Source organism: Triplophysa rosa, linkage group LG22 (assembly GCF_024868665.1).
Source record: "Triplophysa rosa linkage group LG22, Trosa_1v2, whole genome shotgun sequence".
In the NCBI taxonomy this organism is placed as follows: Eukaryota; Metazoa; Chordata; class Actinopteri; order Cypriniformes; family Nemacheilidae; genus Triplophysa; species Triplophysa rosa.
This window is the reverse complement of record NC_079911.1, coordinates 243,867-264,316: the sequence shown is the minus strand read 5'-3', so window position 1 is coordinate 264,316 and position 20,450 is coordinate 243,867. Positions and strand designations below refer to the sequence as shown.

General features: G+C 44.7%; 2 protein-coding genes across 2 annotated transcripts; one reads left to right on the top strand and one right to left on the bottom strand.

Annotated features, from left to right (window-relative positions):
- Nucleotides 1-551: 551 nt before the first annotated feature.
- On the bottom strand, nucleotides 552-1,810 carry LOC130546372 (cortexin-3). The gene is given in 2 exon segments (XM_057321585.1): nucleotides 552-856; nucleotides 1,744-1,810. Coding segments are annotated over 2 exon segments (372 nt in total).
- A 4,791-nt stretch (nucleotides 1,811-6,601) lies between these two features.
- Nucleotides 6,602-7,858, top strand: LOC130546370 (general transcription factor II-I repeat domain-containing protein 2-like). Its single transcript, XM_057321584.1, has one exon. It carries the CDS (start codon nucleotides 6,602-6,604, stop codon nucleotides 7,856-7,858), a length of 1,257 nt encoding a protein of 418 aa, XP_057177567.1.
- Nucleotides 7,859-20,450: the final 12,592 nt, after the last annotated feature.

The following is a 20,450-nucleotide window of genomic DNA, read 5'->3' as shown; positions in this document are numbered from 1 at the left end:
ACTGATTTGAAAGATACAGAAATACAACATCGTTTGATTTATTTTGTTTATTTTGTTTATTGTATCAGATTGATGAGTATACTGTTACACTAAAATTAGAAATATATACTGTATATAATTATCTGGGGTCTCTGTACAAGAAATCTAGACTCGCTTGAATTCATTCATCATCTGCGCGTCTGTGTGTGTGTGTGTCTGTGTGTCTGTGTGTTAGTACGTGTGCGTGTGTGGAGTGTTTTGTATGTCTGTCTTCTGTGTTTTCACCTTTTTCTTGTTTTTGCAGGTACAACTTTAATTGTTTTGCTTATAGTCAATAAGTCTCATGTACAGCTGCTTTGTAACAATGAAAATTGTAAAAAGCGCTATATAAATAAAGTTGAGTTCATTATATCAATCTTGATGCTATATGATAACAACAGAGGATTGATTGATCACTTATATTCTTATTCTATGTGTGTGTTAGGTCGAGATGTTCATATGCAGATTTATCAGATTCTGCTGTCATGTGTTTGTGTTGGACATACACAAGTAACAGCGTGTTGCGTGCGTGTCTACGCCAGCGTGTAGTCAAGCTGTCCCTTCTCCAGACCATCCAGACCGTCGGCCCACGTGGAGGTGGGCATGCTGCGGTACGGGTCCAGCAGAATGCAGAAGCAGCGCACGATCAGCATACAGATGAAGACAAAGAGGAAGATGAAGAAGGCAAAGGTGGTCTTTTGCTCGAGGGTCATGCCCGCGCCCGCCGCAGGACTTCCCGTCTGAAGGGAGGAGGTGAATGACTCGGCCTCCATCAGCTAGGAGAACTGCAGCGGCTCGTCCCACAGCAGACGCTCACGCATCCTCACGCGCACCTCATCTACACACACACACACAATACATCATTCACTTTACAGACAAGAGAGATACTTATTTGTCTTTAGAGGAATCATAGAACTGTCATTTATTCATCCCAATATCATTTTAAACCTGTATGAGTTTTCTTTTTTAACAAGTTATTTTGAAGAATGAACAAACACTGAACCAGAGCTGTAGTACTTGAGTGGACTGGAGGGGCTGGTGTTCCAGACAGGGCTTCAGCCTAATCCCAGACTATGATGAGTGTTGATGTCAGGAAAACTTTAGGTTTAATTTGGCACAGTATTTTAGAGTTGTATCAATCGAAAACACTGACATATCTTCAAATGTATCCGTGTGATTGATTTGTCTCAAGATGAACACAGTAATGTTTTTTTGTGAAGTATGTTAAAAAAAACGGCTTCAGTATCCTAATTTAACTAAAACCTAGTCCTGGTTTAAACTAATCCCTGTCTGGGAAACCGCCCCAAGATGTTTTTCTGTAGTCTCAGACTTGTCTTGGACTCATTGGTATCTGCACTCGGACTTTCTAAGTGGACTTGCCACACGTTCTAGTCAGTCTCAACCGAGTCCGAAGATTTTTTTCTCCTTCCAAACAAAACCATTGATGAAGCATTTATGTTTGCTTTAGTTTGACTCTTGAATTTCATTAAGTTAATTATCTTTCCTCTTTGAGCAGGTTACTTTTTGTGATGGTGTCAAGCTGTAAAAAGATGATAAATAATCCTAAATGTCGTAGATGACTGATTTGAGTCATCTGCTTCACAACGCTAAGATCCTGTGCCAAATTAAACCTAAAGTTTTCCTGACATCAACACTCATACAAACTAGAGCTGAAGATCTTTGTCCGAACCCGACGGGACCCGGGCTTAATTTCTATCATTTTACACAGGCTCGGGCCGGGCTCAGGCTTGTGCTCCGGCTTGCGCTGTAAATGAGCGGCCATGTGATGCATTTCAATTAGCGCGACAAAGATGCGAAAATGGATGCTGAGGAGGTGAAATGGAGGTTTGCCTCTGGCGATTACGTTTTGGTTGCACCAGCAACTAAAGCAAAGTCTGAGGTGTGGAAAAGTTTTGACCATGTGCATAATGAGAATAATGAGCCAGTGGGATATGTGAGATGCAAAAAATGCGACATTCTGTTAAAGTATGACAGCAAAACGACAGGGAATTTGTCGCTGATAAGGCACGTTGATCGAAGCTGTTCAACACCTGCCAGTGCCCAGGATCAACCTACAATCAAATCGTTTGTTACAGCATCAAAACCCATCCCTGCAAAGGTGAAACAAACGATGACTGAGAAGTGTGTAGCAGCAGCAGTGAAAGGGTGTTCAGTGCTGATGGACGCACCATCTACAGTGGATTCAATAGTTTTCCTCCACAAAAACATGTATCTTAATCTTGGTGAGTAAAGGTTTTTCAAATTATAACGTCTCGGTTACGACTGTAATCTCCGTTCCCTGATGGAGGGAACGAGACGTTGTGTTAAGAGACAGACTGGGGTTGGATCTTGAGAACCTATCATCTCCGCAAGGAATTTTAAAATGCCAATGGGCTTTGGCGAATGGCACACACACGCCAGTCCCCGCCCCGTGCATACGGGTATAAAAGGGAGATGGTTGTGGCCATTCACTCATCTTTTGGGCTGAGGAACCTGAGAGGTATCTTCCGGTCGCTGCAGCGGGTCGGCAAAGCGTTGTGGCATGAAGACACAATGTTTCTGTAGCGAGGAAGGCGGGACGAGAGCCGTGGGGCAGGAAGGCGGGGCCGGTGGCGTGAGTGATAATGAGTATCAGCTGTACGCGCACCGGTCCCGCATGCCTCACGGGGAGCTAGGGAGCATAAGAGGACGAGCGACGGGACTGCCGACGAGAGAGGACCGGGCCCGGAAATGTTAAGTTTTATTTATGTTTGTGTGGCCGGCAGTCGACCGTGAGGTGGCTGCCGGCCTTTTACTTCCGTGTTATTGTTTGTTTATTTTTGATTAAAGTCTATTGTTTAAATGTTCGCCGGTTCCAGCCTCCTTCCTTCCCTACATTGAGCTTTGTTACAGTCTCGTTCCCTCCATCAGGGAACGGAGGTTACGGTCATAACCGAGACGTTCCCCTTCAGTCGGTCTCTCGATGTTGTGTTGAGAGACAGACTGGGGACCTATCTTTACATGCCATGGCAGCCATATCACGACCTCAAGCGGAGCGACACTGACTGGACTAGCGAGTCACAAGTGAGCGCTACTGCGAGACGTAATCTTCCAGTGGGATCAGCACTAGTAGCATACTGAGAAGCTTGTACCTACGCCATCACGGGCGGTGGCGTTCGTCTCTAGTAGCGAGACGCCGTCCGGGGCCATAAGAACACTAGGGAAACACTGCTCTCGTCGTTGAAGAGTGTGTTATGGAGGCCACATCCTACCACAAGGGGAGGTTACATGTCGAGACACCAACATGGTCTCACCAGTGGTGAGAACAACATGTGAGAATTTGTGTCAGCCCGAATGGGGGTACTGGGCGTAGCCCAACCCGCAGCACTACATATGTCTGCCAGAGAGGCGCCCTGAGCCAGTGTCCACGAGGAGGCCACACCCTGAGTGGAGTGAACTCTCACTGCAAGCGGGCACAGGCGATCTTGGGACTGGTATGCCAAAGCAATGGCATCCACAATCCAGTGCGCCAATCTCTGTTTGGAGACAAACAGTCTCTGGTGCTGTCCCCCATAACAGACAAAGAGCTGCTCAGAGCTTCTAAGGCTCTGCGTGCGGTCCAAGTAGAGGCGCAGTGTGCGTACTGGACACAACACGTTGGAGGTTGGGTCTTCCTCCCCAGAGGGGAGCGCCTACAGGTTCACCACCTGGTCCCGGGAAGGGAGTGGTGGGAACCTTGGGCACGTAACCGGGCCTGGGTCTCAGGATAATGTGAGACCTACCGGGCCCGAATTCTAGGCACCCATGGGACACGGAGAATGCCTGGAGGTCCCCCACCCTCTTGATAGAAGCGAGTGCCATCAAGAGTGCTGTCTTCATTGTCAGATGAGGAAGACTGGTGTCTCTGATGGGCTCAAAAGGGGCCGTACCAAGGCCTTGTAAGGTCCCAAGAGGGTACGGAGCGTGGTCGAGGTGGATTCACCCTTCTCACGCCCCTAAGGAACCTGGTGACCAGGTCATGTTGGCCAAGAGACTTACACTTCACGAGATCGTGCTGAGCGGCAATAGCGGCTACATACACTTTCAACGTGGATGGGGAGAGGTTACTCTCGAGTCTCTCTTCTAGGAAGGCCAACGCTGACCCGATCGAGCAATTCCGTGGGTTCTCCCCGTGGGAAGAACACCAGGATGAGAAGAGATGCCACTTATAAGCGTATAGACGCCTAGTGGCGGCGGCTCTAGCCTGCAGGACGGTCTTTCTGACTGCCGGCGGCAAGCCACTCAAGGTCTCCTAGTCCCGTCCAGGGGCCAGACATGGAGATTCCAGAGGCCTGGTTTGGGGTGCCACACCGTGCCCTTCCCCTGCGACAAAAGGTCTTTCATCAGGGGAATCGGCCAGGGGGGAACTGTCGTCAGAGCCACCAAGTCTGGTTAGGCCAGTAAGGCACTACTATCAGTACTTGATGTCCCTCTTCCCTGACCTTGCACTGGTTCAGGACCTGTGAGCTCACTGGGGGAAAGGCGTAGTTCCGCTTGTCCCGTGGCCAGCTGTGCTAAGGCATCCGTGCCGAGGGGTCCCTCGGTCAGGGAGTACCAAAGCAGGCAATGGGTGGAGTCAGGGGAGGCAAACAGGTCCACCTGCGCCTGGCCGAACCGCTCCCATATGAGCCGGACAGCACGGGGATGGAGTCGCCATTCTCTGCCGGGCATCCCCTGATGAGAGAGTGCATCAGCTGTCTGATTCAGGTCGCCCGGGATGAAAGTGGCTCGCAGGGACTTGATCACCTGCTGACTCCAGAGGAGGAGGCGTTGGGCGAGTTGTGACATTTGCCGTGAGCATATGCCGCCTTGGTGATTGATGTACGCCACAGCAGCCGTGCTGTCCAACCAGACCAGCATGTGTTTGTCCTGCAAGAGGGGCCGGAGCCTCCTTAGTGCCAAAAGGACAGCCAGCAACTCCAGGCAGTTGATGTGCCACCGCAGCCGGGGACCCGTCCACTGCCCCGATACTGCCTGCCCGTTGCACACGGCACCCCACTCCTGCAGGGAGGCATCTGTCGTGACCACGATGCACCTCGAAACCTGCCCAAGCGGGGGTTCCACTTGGAAGAAGGTCAGATTTGACCAGGTGTTGAGGGTGCGAAGGCACTGAGGCATTACCGTAATACGCCTAGTGCCGGTGTGCCACGCCGTCCAGGGAACAAGACTCTGAAGCCAGTGCTGAAGCAGCCGCATGTGCATCAACCCGAGAGGAATTACCCCTGATGAGGATACCATGTGCCCCAGGAGCCTCTGAAAATGTTTCAGCGGGACCGCTGGAGTCCGCCTGACAAGTTTCAGACAGTTCAGCACTGACTGCGCACGGTTGTTGGTGAGACGCACTGACATACGGACAGAGTCTAGTTCCATACTGAGATAAGAGGAGCTCTGCACTGGGGAGAGCTTGCTCTTCTCTCGGTTGACCCATAGGCCCAGATGGTCTAGGTGCCAGAGCACGAGGTCCCTGTGCGTACACAACAAATCTCGCGAGTGTGCCAAGATAAGCCAGTCATCGAGAGTTGAGTATCCGCATGCCTTGCTCCCTGAGGGGCACTAAGGCAGCCTCTAAGACACAGGTCACTAACAGGCGGACCGCGGTCCGGTTCCGGACCCCGAAGCCGTCTCATACGGACCCAGACCTACAGCCAAAAGAAAAAGTTGTCATTTTAAAAACAGACGGGGAGCTTCTGTTTCAACCGGTGCAGCTTTTGAAGTCTTTATGGTAGCGGTAGTGGAAATGCATAGACCAATTGCATGCGAGTTAAGCCACTCCGCGTAATACCACTCAACCAATCAAGTCTTTGCATTCCAGGCTGTGAACATTGCGACTCTACAGTGCAGACACATGAGAGGGTTAGAGGCAAGTTACACATAAAAAAAGACGGTAGAAAGAAAAAGAAAGTTAACGATCCATGTAGAAAACAAAGGGAGAGATACAAACGACTGCGCTAAAGAAAGTTGACAAAAACGACGAGTGACACGGAGAAAGAGGGAGAAACAGACGAGTGAGACGGAGGAAGGGAGAGAGACACAGGCGAGTGAGAAGGAGAGAGAGAGAAACAGACAAGCGAGACGGAGGAAGGGAGAGAAAAATATGGTACAAATGGCGCTCTCCAAAAAAAGAAAAGTGGACAGCGAAAATAGAGCATTTAATCCTGAATGGACAGACTCATTTCTGTTCATACTTCCTACTGGGAGCACTAAACCAGTGTGTCTCATATGTTCAGAAACCGTTGCACTTATTAAAAGTGCCAATTTCAAACGCCATTATGAGACAAAACATGAAGGGTTTGAACAAACATACCCACTCAAATCTGAAGTGAGATCACAGAAAATAAGTAGTCTTAGAGCCCAATATGACCAGTCCACCAGGATCCTGAGTCACACATTCACTGCCCAACAACGTGCTAATGAGTGTTCCCTCAGAGTTGCTTGGATTTTGGGACAAAACAAAAAACCATTTACTGATGGAGGGGTTGTCAAAGAATGCATGAGTGCAGTAGCTGAAACACTACTTGAGGGAAAACAAAAACAAGAACTTTGTAATAAAATAAAGCAAATACCCATGTCAGCATCATCTGCCACAAAGAAAGGTGAGATGTTAACTCAGGATGTGCTAACCCAGCTAGATGAAGCTGTGCGTAATGCACCATGTGTAGGCTTAGCTGTGGATGAGTCCACTGACATTTGTGACAATGCTCAGCTGTTAGTGTATGTCAGGTTTTTCAACAAAGACCAGAGAGCATTCTGTGAAGATATGTTAGGTGTCACTCCCCTTCAGACCAGTACAAGAGGAGAAGACATCTACCTGGCCATTAAGGAGATGTTACATAAGAGAGGAATAGAGCCAAAACAATTGATTTCAATAACCACAGATGGAGCCCCTGCTATGATAGGGAGAGAGAAAGGAGCTGTAGCAAGACTGAAAGAGGACAATCCTGAGCTAATAGCTTACCATTGCATTATTCATCAATCTGTCCTCTGCGCCTCGCTGTCAGATGAGCATGCTGAGGTGATGAATACAATTATGAAAATGATTAATTTTCTGAGGGCATCCTCTTCCTACCAGCATCGCATGCTTAGGGAATTCCTCAGAGAAGTTGATGCCAATTCTGATGATCTTTTGCTGCACAACAATGTGAGATGGCTCAGCAAAGGCAGGGTGTTAGCACGCTTTTGGTCCATCAGGAGGGAAGTAGCATCTTTTTTGGCAGAGCTTAAAAGTCAGAAGGCAACGCAGTTTTCTCTCTTTTTAGAAAATGAGAAACAGATGGATAATGTGGCCTTTTTGGTTGATATCACTTCACATCTGAATGAACTGAATTTGAGGCTACAGGGCAAGGACGATTCAATTTGTGAACTGATGACAGCTGTCCGCTCCTTTCAGAGGAAACTTGAGGTGTTCAAGGAAGACATGCAGGGAGACCGTGCACACTTCCCAGCAGTGCAGGAACAGGTTCAGGGACAGAGAGATGTGTCTTCTTTTGTTGACTTTATTGATAAGCTGATTGTTAACTTCAGCAACCGTTTTGACAGCTTCAGGTTTGGACAGCAGCTCACCATGTTCATTCAGAACCCATTTCTCATCACAGATGTCAGGGGGTTCTCAAAGGAAGTCATACAGCACTTTAAATGGGCAAATGCTGGACCTCTCCAGATGCAACTGGTTGATCTCCAAGCATATGTGGCCCTGAAAGAGCAGTTGGTAAAAACTGACCCCTTCACTTTCTGGCTCCAAATGGTCCCCGAGACAGCTTTTCCAGGTCTGAGGAAAGTTGCCCTATACATCTTGACCATGTTTGGCTCCACATACAACTGCTAGGCATCTTTCTCCACAATGAATATAATCAAAACTAAATATCGTTCCAGGCTCACCAATGAGCACCTCCACATGTGTATGAGAATGGCCCTGACTCCATTCAAGCCCAGGTTTAAAATCCTGGCAGGTCAAGCTAGAGCTCAATTTTCTCACTGAGCATAAAAGTAGGGGTATGGGAAATAAGAGGGGAAGAAAAGTGATACTCTAAAACTGTTCAGTTGTTAAGATGTATTGAGATTTATTATATGTAAAATTAGTTAAGACTGTTCAGTCACGATGTAAAACAGAAAAGGGCAAATTCAAGCTTTTCCTCCCTTTATTTTATTTTTCTGATGCTAAGCACTTTATTTGAATATACACGATTTTCACATTTTATTTATTTTAAAATGCAGCCCTGCTTTTATTAAGTTAATGAGAGAACATTATACATATCTACAGTCATACATATATGTTCAGTTCTATGTTACATGACAATAAAGTAAAAATTGTCAAAAAGTTTTTGAATTGTACTAAATTCATTTGACATGACAGTCAGGTATTGATTACATGCAGATGTTGATACAACTACTAGGCTAGTTAAATATATATCACACTAACTATTTACATTATGACTTTCCGGACCTTTGGGTTAACACATTTTCTCTAACTGGACCTCTTTACATTTTTGTTGAATACCCCTGCTCTAAGAGTTTGGTAAAAACCCGAGGAGACAGGGCCAGACCGAAGGGCAGCACCTTGTACTGATACGCTCTTCCCTCGAACACAAACCGCAGGAACGGTCGGTGTCGAGGGAGGATGGAGACGTGAAAGTACACGTCATTCAGGTCGATTGTCACGAACCAATCTTGATGACGAACTGAGCCCAAGATGCGCTTCTGCGTCAGCATCCTGAATGGCAGCTTGTGTAGGTGCTTGTTCAGGAGACGCAGAACCAGAATGGGGTGCAGCCCCCCACCTTTTTTGGGCACTATGAAGTACGGGCTGTAAAACCCGGAAGACATCTCGGTTAGAAGGACGTGTTTGATCGCACCTTTTGCCAGAAGGGCGGCCACCTCGTCCCGAAGCACGGGACCCCTCGAACCGAGGTGTGGAGAATGCCCGAAAACTTGGTTGGGCGCCGGGCGAACTGGATCGCATAACCGAGACGAATTGTCCTCTCTAGCCAGCGTGACGGGCTGGTGCACTCTTGCCAAGCGCCCAAGAACCGTGACAGCGGAACCAGAGGGACGATCTGCTTCACCGTGCGTGGGAGGCTGGTTCGGTGACTGACAGAGCGGTCACCTCTCATGGGGAGGAACCCCGGGGAGGTCGACAGCTCTGTTGAGTTACCTGCTTGTTGTCGCTGACCAACGCAACGTCCGGTGGAGGTTGCGGCTGGAAGCTTGGTCCGTCCAAGACACCGTCGAGTCGAGGGTGCTGTGGAGGAAGAAAACCCAGGGAAAAACTCTCTTTTTGTGAGAATGTAGGCTGCAGCCCCATCCCCATTCCTGGAGAGAAAGTCGGCCACAACCATCTGTGCACCCGGCCCGTGGAGCACCTGGAACTTAAAAGGCTGTAAGGCTAGATACCAACGGGTGACCCGGTGTTGGTATCCTTCATGCGGTGGAGCCACTGCAGAGGGGCGTGGTCCGAACAGAGGGTGAATTCCCGGCCCAGCAGATAGTATCTAAGGGTGAGGACAGCCCATCTGATGGCCAAACACTCCTTTTCTATGGTGCTGTACTTAGTCTCTCTCTTCGAGAGCTTGCAACTAATGTACAGCACCAGCCGCTCCTCCCCCCCACCTCCTGGGCCAGTACGTAACCCAGCCCCCTGTCTGACGCATCAGTCAGCAGCAAAAAGGAGAGAAAAGTCAGGAGAGTGTAAGAGCGGCCCGCCACACAGAGCAGCCTTCACTTGGGTAAACGCCTGCTGGCACTGCTCCGTCAACTGGACCGGATCTGGCGCTTCCTTTTTAGTGAGATCAGTCAGCGGGCTGGTGAGGTCCGAATAGTCAGGCACAAACTCGTATGTAGTATCCCACCAGCCCCAGGAACTGTCTCACGTCCTTTTTGGTCTTAGGTCTCGGACACGTCACAACAGCTGCGGTCTTGTTAATTTGGGGATGCAATGGAAGCCCAGATACCTGACCTCCATACGCCCACTTCTTCCGGTTGGCCGTGAGGCCGGCCGCCCTCAGCGCACCCAGGACCGCCCTCAACTGCTGGATATGCCGCTGCCAGTCGTTGCTTAGGGTCAGGGTGTATCACTGACATATTACACTCTTCACTTGTCTCTGGTGTTGTTCCACCCTCACTCAAAACTGCCGTGATAACCCCTATACTTAAGAAGCCAGGGGTGGACTCAAGTAACTTTGACAATTTTCGCCCCATATCAAATTTAACATTTCTTTCTAAAACGTTAGAAAGGGTTGTCGCAGCCGAGCTACATGGTCATCTTTCCAATAATAGTTTGTATGAGCAATTTCAATCAGGTTTCCGTCCACACCATAGTGTGGAAACCGCTGTCACGAAACGGAAGGACAGAACCCAAATGCAGGCAGGTGAAGGGTTAACACAGATCTTTAATGAACAGAAACAACTAGTGAAACAAAAATCCCACGAGGGGGAAACAGGTAATGAAATAAAAAAACACAAAATAAAACACCTCCCACGTCGGGGAATAACTCGGTCCAAACTAAAAACAGGACTCCAAAAGGTAACTCACAGATGAACAGGGTAATCCACAGACGAACAGGGTAGCAACCATAGAAACAACGCCAAAACCACCATAGAACAAAATCGCACAGGACAGAGAACAAAGGGACATTAAGAAGGGAACACTAACGAGGGATAATTACAAAAGGGAAGTGACGGGCAGGTGACAGAGATCAAACACAAAGGGCATGATTACGGGAGTCAGGAGGGCGGGGCTGAACGACATGACAGGAGGACACGCAGCGCAAAGTGACAACAATGGCCACGTGTCTTCCACACATACCAAAACAAGCACAAAAGACATGGCGCCGTCACAACTCTGTCCATAGACCAGAAACCTCATGATAGGAAGGACAGAGTTGTGACAACCGCATTAGTTAAGATCTCTAATGACCTATTGTTAGCTTCTGACTCAGGACTTCTATCTATACTTATCTTACTCGATCTGAGTGCAGCATTTGACACAATCTCACACAGCATTCTATTGGATAGATTAGACTCTATCGGAATTATGGGAACTGCCCTACTATGGTTTAGATCTTATTAAACCGGCCATACCCAGTTCATACAGTTGAAACAGTTTACATCAAAGTCATCCTATGTCACTACCGGGGTCCTGCAGGGTTCAGTTTTGGGTCCTCTTTTATTTATTATTTACCTTCTGCCCCTAGGTTGTATTTTTAGGAAGTTTGGCATTCAATTCCATTGTTACGCTGACAACACCCAGCTTTACTTGTCTGCCAAACACCTGTAACTTTCCTCCACCTATTCTCTCAGACTGTGTAGCTGAGATTAAAGAGTGGTTTACATCTAACTTGTTCAAATTGAATAGTGGTAAAACTGAAATTTTGGTCGTTGGCTCGAAAACCAAACTGGCTAAGCCGAAATCTCCTTCTATGATCTTTGATGACCTATCCGTGTCTGTTTCTACTCAGGTCAAAACTTTAGGTGTCATCGTCGACAGTACCTTATCATTTGAAGCACATATAAATATGGTAGTTCGTTCTGCATACTTTCATTTACAAAATATAAACCGCCTTCATCCGGCTCTTTCAGCTGAGAGCACAGCGACATTGGTTCATGCTCTGGTCACTCCTCGTATCGACTACTGTAACTCTCTTCTGTATGGTCTGCCGTCAAAGCGCCTTCATAAACTGCAGTTGGTTCATAACTCTGCTGCACAAATTATCTGTCGGACTCCCAACCGAGCACATTACTCCCACATTACAACACCTGCATTGGCTTCCAGTTAAATATCGAATTAACTTGAAAATCCTTCTCTTCGCTTATAAAGGACTCCTACACTCCGACTCACACTCTCAGATCATCTGCTGCACTTAATCTTGTTCTTCCTCAAACTTGCACTACTATGGGTTCTCGAGCTTTCAGTCATGCAGCTCCTTACCTCTGGAACTTGTTACCGCAGGTCCTTAAAAGTAGCGAAAATCTCTGTGTTTTTAAATCTCGTTTTAAAACATACTTTTTTAGGCAGGCTTGTTTGTAATGTTGTATTAGTTTTGTGTGATTATCTTATGCTTGTATTTAGCCTGTATTTAGGCTGTATATTAGCTGTTGCTTAACTAGAGGTCAACGTAATGTGATGATATTACCACTGATTCTCTGTCATGATGCAATATTACATCACTTTAATGAACATTATAAATAAAACTTTAAAGAAATCAATTAAATAAATTATAGAACACAATAATAAATGAATATATTGTCTGTTGTTAGATTATATCGATTTGATATACTGTAAATGTTTAAACTAATGTCAATAAAGTGTGGATTTAAACATTCCCCAATAAATTGATAATAGCTATAAAAATTTCAAACAATTATATTGGACAAAAAGATGTAAATCCAAATAAATTTATAGTGACCTACAGTTTCAAAAAATGGCAAGGTAAAATGGGATGCCTTGTGTGTGTTGTACATTGTCTGCCTGATGAGAGAGAGGCTGCCAGTGATGGTTATAGAGAAAGACTGATGGGGCATAAGATGATTTTTGATGACAATTAAACAGACAGTTACAATTTTTTGTAGCCTTACTTTTTTTTTACTTTTTTACTTTAAAACCACAACGCAATATTATGTTAACGGGCTGCTGCAGCAGGATACATGCACAGCTAGAGTATGACTGATTGACGTAATTGAAGTTGATTGAAGAATTTCAACTCAATAATGTCACAAAAAGGACATATCCTTCTGGTGCAGAGAAAAGAAAAAGGAAGAAAACCGAGGAAGAGAAAAAACAGCAAGATAAAGGTAAATTGAGAAAATGAATATAAACTAAATAGGCTTAGCCTAGTTAGCATAGTAAACTATTGCAAGCTAAAGTTAGCTGGCTAGTTAATTAAGCAAGCAAGAAAGTATGTTTAATTAAACATCCACAATTAGCTTTGCAATCTTAATATATTATAATACACAACATATTACTTGGCTGGTTTTAAAAATAACTTTCCTGGATTATATTTCTGTAATAAAAATAAGCTTCTGTTTCATAAACTTGGTACTGATAATAAAAAATAAGCTTCTGTTTTATAACTTTGGTACTGATAACAGTTTAACATTACTTACATTGGCCTACCTTTGGGGTCTTTGCTATTATATTCCAGTATTGTATTCCAGTATCATTATGCCTCAATGTTTTAGGTGTACAGATGGCTTTCTGTGTTATATAGTTTGACATTAAAATAACTGCTGTTTGTTGTTGAAATAGCTTTTTTAATGTTAAAATAACATTCTGTTCATTCAACAACGGAGCTTTTCCAAACTCAAACTGATCAAAAACTATTTGAGATCTTCCATGGCTCAAGAAAGACTGACTGGACTTGCACTAATTAGTATTAATAACAAAATTGCCCGTCAGATAACTTATAGTGATATCATAAATGACTTTGTCTCCAGAAAAGCCAGGAAACACAAATTCTAAGGAGGAAAGTAGAATATTGAGGTGGTATGTAAAGTTGAGTAAGTTTGTCTAAAATAAAGTGTTTATTTTAGAAACCTATTTTTCATCTTTTCATTACAATTGTATTTATTTTTCATATAAGAAGATCCTGTTTGTATTTGATTTTATGTGTAGTTGATTGGTATTCAGCTTTATATTTTATTCTTGAACCACCTTGTTATAGATTCATCTGATCTGTTAATTTTGTTATTATTTTATGATCTAGTTTAATATTGTCCATTTTGTCCATTTAAATTGATCTTTTATATAAAAAGATACTGTTTATCTTAAGTAATTTTATTTGTAGTTGATTGTATTGCACTATTTGCACGTTGCTAATTTTTCAACCAAAAGTAATTAAAGTGCAGAGGTGGACGAAGTACACAACTTCCTTACTTGAGTGAAAATACAGATACTACTGGTCAAATATTACTCCACTACAAGTAAAAGTTGTAAAGACAGATTCTTACTTGAGTAAAAGTACAGAAGTACGTGCTTTTAAAAGTACTCAAGTATTAAAAGTACATTTCCTTTATGTCAGTTGTGCATTGTTTTATTGTCGTATACCTTATGCCTCTGAAGCACCCTACTGAATACACCGAGTAGCTCACAGTATCAGTTGTATTAAAGGAGTAGTTCACTTCAAAATTTGCCCCCATTGACTTTCCATAGTCGTTTTTATTCCTACTATGGAAAGTCAATGGGGGCAAATTTTGCAGTGAGCAACTCCTTATTTTGTTTATATATAATCCTGCATGATCATTTAGCCTAATTATCCTCATTAGCCCCCTAGTCCTATATGTATATATGAGCAGTGTTCTTTTATTTTGTATATTCCCTTTACCAGTTTTAGCAGCAATTTACCAGTATGTAGTAAGGTTCTTGTAAATAGTAAAGTGTAGAAGCCATGTGTTTGTTGGTTTTATTACCATTTTTTTTTTTTTAATTTAATTTTTATCTTTTATTATATTTATTATAATGAAATTATGGTATGTTTAGTTGCTGTGGTTTTACTAAAGATTATTAATTGGAGTATGGTTCCTATATTTAGAAAATGGTAAATTTGTGGATACTGTGGTTTTACTGCAAATACCAACCCTGCTGAAAAAAAACATTGAATTTTTCATTAGAATGAGATTTTTAAATTAAATTCCTCTTTGTAGTGTGTTTTGGGTTTTATTCCAATAGGATTTACCATCCCATCAATAGAATCCATCACATACAAGTAGACAACAAGTATTCATAGTACAATTCCCATTATAACCATTAAATCCATTACATTTTCTGTTGTATTTTGCGCAGGGTTCTATTGTTTTTATTTCAACAGGAATACTTCAACTATAGTTACTTCAGTAAAAACATCATTCATTCACTTTAAATGATATAGCAGCAGATCAGAAGTTAACATGCACGCGTAGCTCAAGGTGTATCTGATGCTTATTTATGCCGATCATTTTCATGACAATGTTTCTACGATCTTTGACTGATCGTAACCCACAGATGATTACACCACACTTTAACATGTGCCTTTTTCGTCTTTTATTGTTCTATTTGTCTTTTTAGAGCGCTATCAATGGTGTAGCAGCGCCTACGTTTACATTAGTTTAGCGGGAAGATCCCAGAGTTGCCAGATTTGCGTTAAAAAAATCTGCCAAATGGCCATTCAAAGCTTACCGGAAAACCGCGAGCTTAGAAAAACTTAATTACTTGGCAACAGTAAAAGGTCCTGGCAGATCGCAAGCCAGATAAATTGCGAACACAGGAAACCCCGCTGCATAGAAACCATTTTCTACTTTTGGACCATTTTATAAATGTAGTAGAGTAAAAAGTATGATATTTGTCTTTCAAATGTAGTGAAGTTAAAGTACAAGTACTCAGAAAAAATAATACTCAAGTTGTCGTGATTCTGCCTCATCTTGTCATGTCTTTCCTGATCTTGTGGCAGAATCACGGCAGGATCCCCTGTTTAATGTGGAGAGAAGCATTTTGGCCCACTTGGCCTTCCACATGCTCTCTCCACGTCTCGTCTTTGTCCCTGCCCTCTTGTATCCTTTGTTAATTGATTGATTGTTGGATCAATTGTTAATTAGTTCATGCCCCACACCTGTCCCTTCTTGATTTGCTCCCCTTTAAAAAGCTCTCGTGTCTATTGTCTTGTGCTCGTTTGTTGTGTATTCATGGTGTGTATACTGGTCCTCTCATGTGCTTTCCTGTTCCTCTTACTTGTGTTCCTGTTGTGGATTCCTCCGTCTAGTCTTAGTAAGTGTTGAGTTTAGTTCATGTCTAGTGTTTGGTTAGTCTAGGGTTTAGTTAGTCTTTGTCTCTGTTTAACTGTTGTTATTGCTTTACTCCCACGTGGGTTCTTGTTTTGTGTTTTATTATTTAATAAACCTTTTTGTTAACCCCGAAACTGCTGCCTGCAATTGGGTTCTTCCTCGTGTTTCATGACACAAGTAAAGTACAGATACTCAAAAAGTGTATTTAAGTACAGTACTCGGGTAAATTTACTTTGTTACTTTCCACCTCTGTTAAAGTGGTTAACATGTTTACAGTAAATGCATTGTCTACTGGTTTATTTAGCTAATTTTCAGTACACCACATTAAGTATGCCAATTGGTACTGCAAGACGAAAGTGCAAATTAACACCTGACCACTCCTGTGGGTTTGCTACTGTTACAATTAAAATCCGTAGAAGGGTAAAAACGTTGGTATGATGTAAGCAAGCTACAACAAATACAATTTATAATGGGTGTTTTAGATTTATAGTGTTCGACTAATCAAGGATTGACAATAATTAGTCATATTGGTGGCACAGAGGGGCCCCCAAATAAAATTCTGCTTAGGGCCCCATGAAGGCTTGGGCCGGCCCTGGCGGGATCCATGTCCTCAGTTACAGTAAAACCCTGCGGGATTCCCCATGTCACATCCACGCGCCTGGCGATTCTCCTTAATGACCGAAAATAACAACACGATGAACAGACAACTATCGCATCCCGCTTTAAAAGCTGGTGTCGGCGCACGGTGTCGCGCCTCTCATGCCTCTGCGATATGTGTGTGTGCGTGAGTTGGTGTTTATCGATTCATTTTACTGAATCTCTCGTGATGAATCTTACCGAACGCATTTTAGAATCATCAGATGATGGTTTAGATTATTAGGTCAGACACTTGTGTTTTGATGATAATGGTTGAGTAATGACTCAAGAGTGAGTAATTCATGACAGAATTTTCAGATTTTTTTCTTTGGCGGAGTTAGCCGTTATTTAACAACTCTCACTTCGGCTAAGATAACTCTGCTGTCCAATTCACAGCACCAAAAAAGTTTGTTTGTTCATCTTAAATTCAAGTTGTGTAAAAGCGGTCCTTGGAGATGATTTGTTTGTGACGTCATCATTACACAAAAACTTGAAGAAATGCCGGCACCAGGCACGTGCTAATCCAAATGAATTCTCACTGCATCACGGATAAAATATCTTTATATCAGAAAAATAATAACAACAGATAAAATTGTTTCTCCTAAGGTGTCAGTGAAATAGAAACACGATTATCCTTCCCTTTCTTTTCGAAGTTTGCAGTCAGATATTACAGTTTTCCTCGATTGCTTAAACACATTTCTTGAAATTATGGCTCCTTTTCTCTGAACTCTAAACACAAATCCATAACTTCTCAACCAATTTCCTCAACATCCTATTTTCGGGTCAAAATGAAGCTCTCCACTCAAAACCATTAAAAACTTGCTGAAAAAGCAAAACTTTCCCTGTAAACATGACACACACGCCCTCAGAAATAGTCTTAGACTGTCACGGTCTGCCACGACCGGGGGTGTGGCAGCGAGGAAAGAACCCAGATGCAGGCAGGCGTGAAGGGGTTAACGAAACAAGACTTTAATAATAAAAATACAAAACAAAAACCCACGAGGGGGTGTCAAACCAACTGAAATACAAAACTAGAACAAAAACTTCCCACGAGGGGGCCAAAAACAGCAGAATGAAATAACAAAAAAACAAAACACGACCAAACGTCAAAGTAAAAGGCATGGAAGTCCAAAACGTTAAATAATAATCCCAAAGACAAGGCAGGAACAAGACGAGAACTCACAGAGTAGCACTTACGCGGGACATTCACCAAACACATACATACACAACGAAATCCACGAACACAAGACAAAGAAACAAGAGGGTATTTATAGGGGAACACAAACGAGGGATAACGACACGGGGCAGGTGTGGTTAATCAAACACTCAGGGAAAGATCACAAGGAAACGAGAGGAGCGGGGCCAATGACGAGACACTGGAGAGAATGTATATTATTGTCAAAAGGACAATAATATGTTCCTCTCTACACATAACCAAAGGCTTTGTCATGACTCTGCTACAGGACCAAGAAAAACATGACAAAATGAAGCAGAGCCATGACAGAAGCCCCCCCTTTAATGAGCACCTCCAGGTGCTCACCAAGGGGTAGACGGACGAGACAAGACCGACTGAGACAGTGACATGAACAGACAAAACATGGAAAACAAAATCAGTGGCAGACACGACAAAATAATAACAGGACTAGGATGAGCCAATAAAAACAACCAACATGGGAGGGGGGGTGGGGCGAAGTCCCAGTCCCCGGCTGCACTCGAGGGCGCGGAGTCCTGGGGGACTTAGGGGGAGTCCTGGGGGGGACAGTCTTTGGCCCTGGCAGCTTCCCAGGGGCCGGCTGGACAGGGCTTGACGCCGGCTGGAAGGCCGGCTGGACAGGGCTTGACGCCGGCTGGAAGGCCGGCTGGATCACTGGGCTGGACGCCGGCTGGAAGGCCGGCTGGATCGCCGGCTGGAAGGCCGGCTGGAAGGCCGGCTGGATCGCCGGGCTGGACGCCGGCTGGATCGCCGGGCTGGACGCCGGCTGGATCACCGGGCTGGACACAAGACTGGACATCGGTGGACACACAAGACTGGACATCGGGCTGGACACAAGACTGGACATCGGGCTGGACGACAGCCGACTGGATTACCGGACTGGACACCGGCTGCTGCACCGGCAGGGAGGGAAGTCCGCGCTGCCCGCCGCTGCCTCTTTCTCTTCAGCCGAGCCACCCGCCTGGAGGTCGGCTGAAGGAAAGAGGCAAAGGGTGTGGTTGGCTCAGGCTGGGACTCCTCAGACGTGGAGCCCCAGGACTCACGTCTCCCCCGCTTCCCGCCGAGGCTTGCTGCCGGCGGAGAGGACGGTGTGGCGACGCCCACAACCCCGATCTTCAGGGGACGGCCCTCAGGGATCGCGACCAGCGGAGATGAGTAGGTGGGTTGAACTGAGACCCTGGACTCCGATCGATCAGCGGCATACAGCCATATCGCATCAAAGTCCAGCGGTGTCAGCGACCTCATCTCCGCACGCGAGAGTGGCTCCCTGAGACCGGCGTTGAAGAGCGTCACCAACTCCTCCTCTCCGAACACAGTCTCCTCTGCGACTTCGAGGAACCGGCCCGCATAGTTATCTACGCTACCGGTTCCCTGGCGAATGCCGCAGAGGAGACAAGCCTGGCGGGAACGTACAGCGTCCATGTTGCCTGCTGGGTTCATCTATGGTTCGTGGATTCTGTCACGGTCTGCCACGACCGGGGGGTGTGGCAGCGAGGAAAGAACCCAGATGCAGGCAGGCGTGAAGGGGTTAACAAAACAACAAGACTTTAATAATAAAAATACAAAACAAAAACCCACGAGGGGGTGTCAAACCAAGAACCAACTAAAATACAAAACTAGAACAAAAACTCCCCCCCAAGGGGGCCAAAAACAGCAGAATGAAATAACAAAAAACAAAACACGACCAAACGTCAAAGTAAAAGGCATGGAAGTCCAAAACGTTAAATAATAATCCCAAAGACAAGGCAGGAACAAGACGAGAACTCACAGAGTAGCACTTACGGGGGACATTCACCAAACACATACATACACAACGAAATCCACGAACACAAGACAAAGAAACAAGAGGGTATTTATAGGGGAACACAAACGAGGGATAACGACACGGGGCAGGTGTGGTTAATCAAACACTCAGGGAAAGATCACAAGGAAACGAGAGGAGCGGGGCCAATGACGAGACACTGGAGAGAACGCATATTATTGTCAAAAGGACAATAATAAGTTTCTCTCCACACATAACCAAAGGCTTTGTCATGGCTCTGCTACAGGACCAAGAATAACATGACTAATAGAGGCAGAGCCATGACATAGACACTGATGAGATCAATTCAAAACACTGTTACTGAACCTCTTACTGTATTGGGGTTCAAGAATAGAGTCATGTGACAGCTCAGTGTCTATTACAATATACAACATACAAGAGTGCAGATAGAACAAAATACAACACTGAGATTTAGGGGGAAAAATGCACTACTGTAAAGTAATCTTAGATGAAAGTTGAAGGCAAGAAAAGTTCAAAAACCCCAAAACTGTATAAACTGGGTATGCAACACAATACAGAATACAATTGCACAATATACAGTATATAAATAAACACGGCATCTTCTGCACATTTGGCCAAATTTTGTTACAGGATACTTCAGCAATTTCTTGGTCTTCTGACAAAAGATTAAGTAGTCGTCTTTCTCTGCAAAAATACAGAACATGTAAAAAATGCTACAAATAAACTTGACAATCACAGACATCAGAAGACTACAGGACGGTTCGGACTGCTGAGAAGATCATTGGTGCTCCCTTGCCCACCCTCCAAGAACTGTATACATCCAGAGTGAGGAAAAGGGCTCAGAAAATCACCCTGGACCTCTGACATCCAAGCCATCAGCTCTTCACAATGCTGCCGTCTGGTCGGTGCTACAGAGCACTGAGCACCAAAACAACCAGACACAAAAACAGCTTCTTCCCTCAGGCCATCTACCTCTTCAACAGTTACATGTCTTTACACACCGTGCAATTAATAACTCTGTGCAATAATAATTAAGTG

What these genes read in the sequence shown, in the direction of transcription:
- LOC130546370 (XM_057321584.1), top strand. Translation starts at nt 6,602, where the DNA reads ATGTCAGCATCATCTGCCACAAAGAAAGGTGAGATGTTAACTCAGGAT.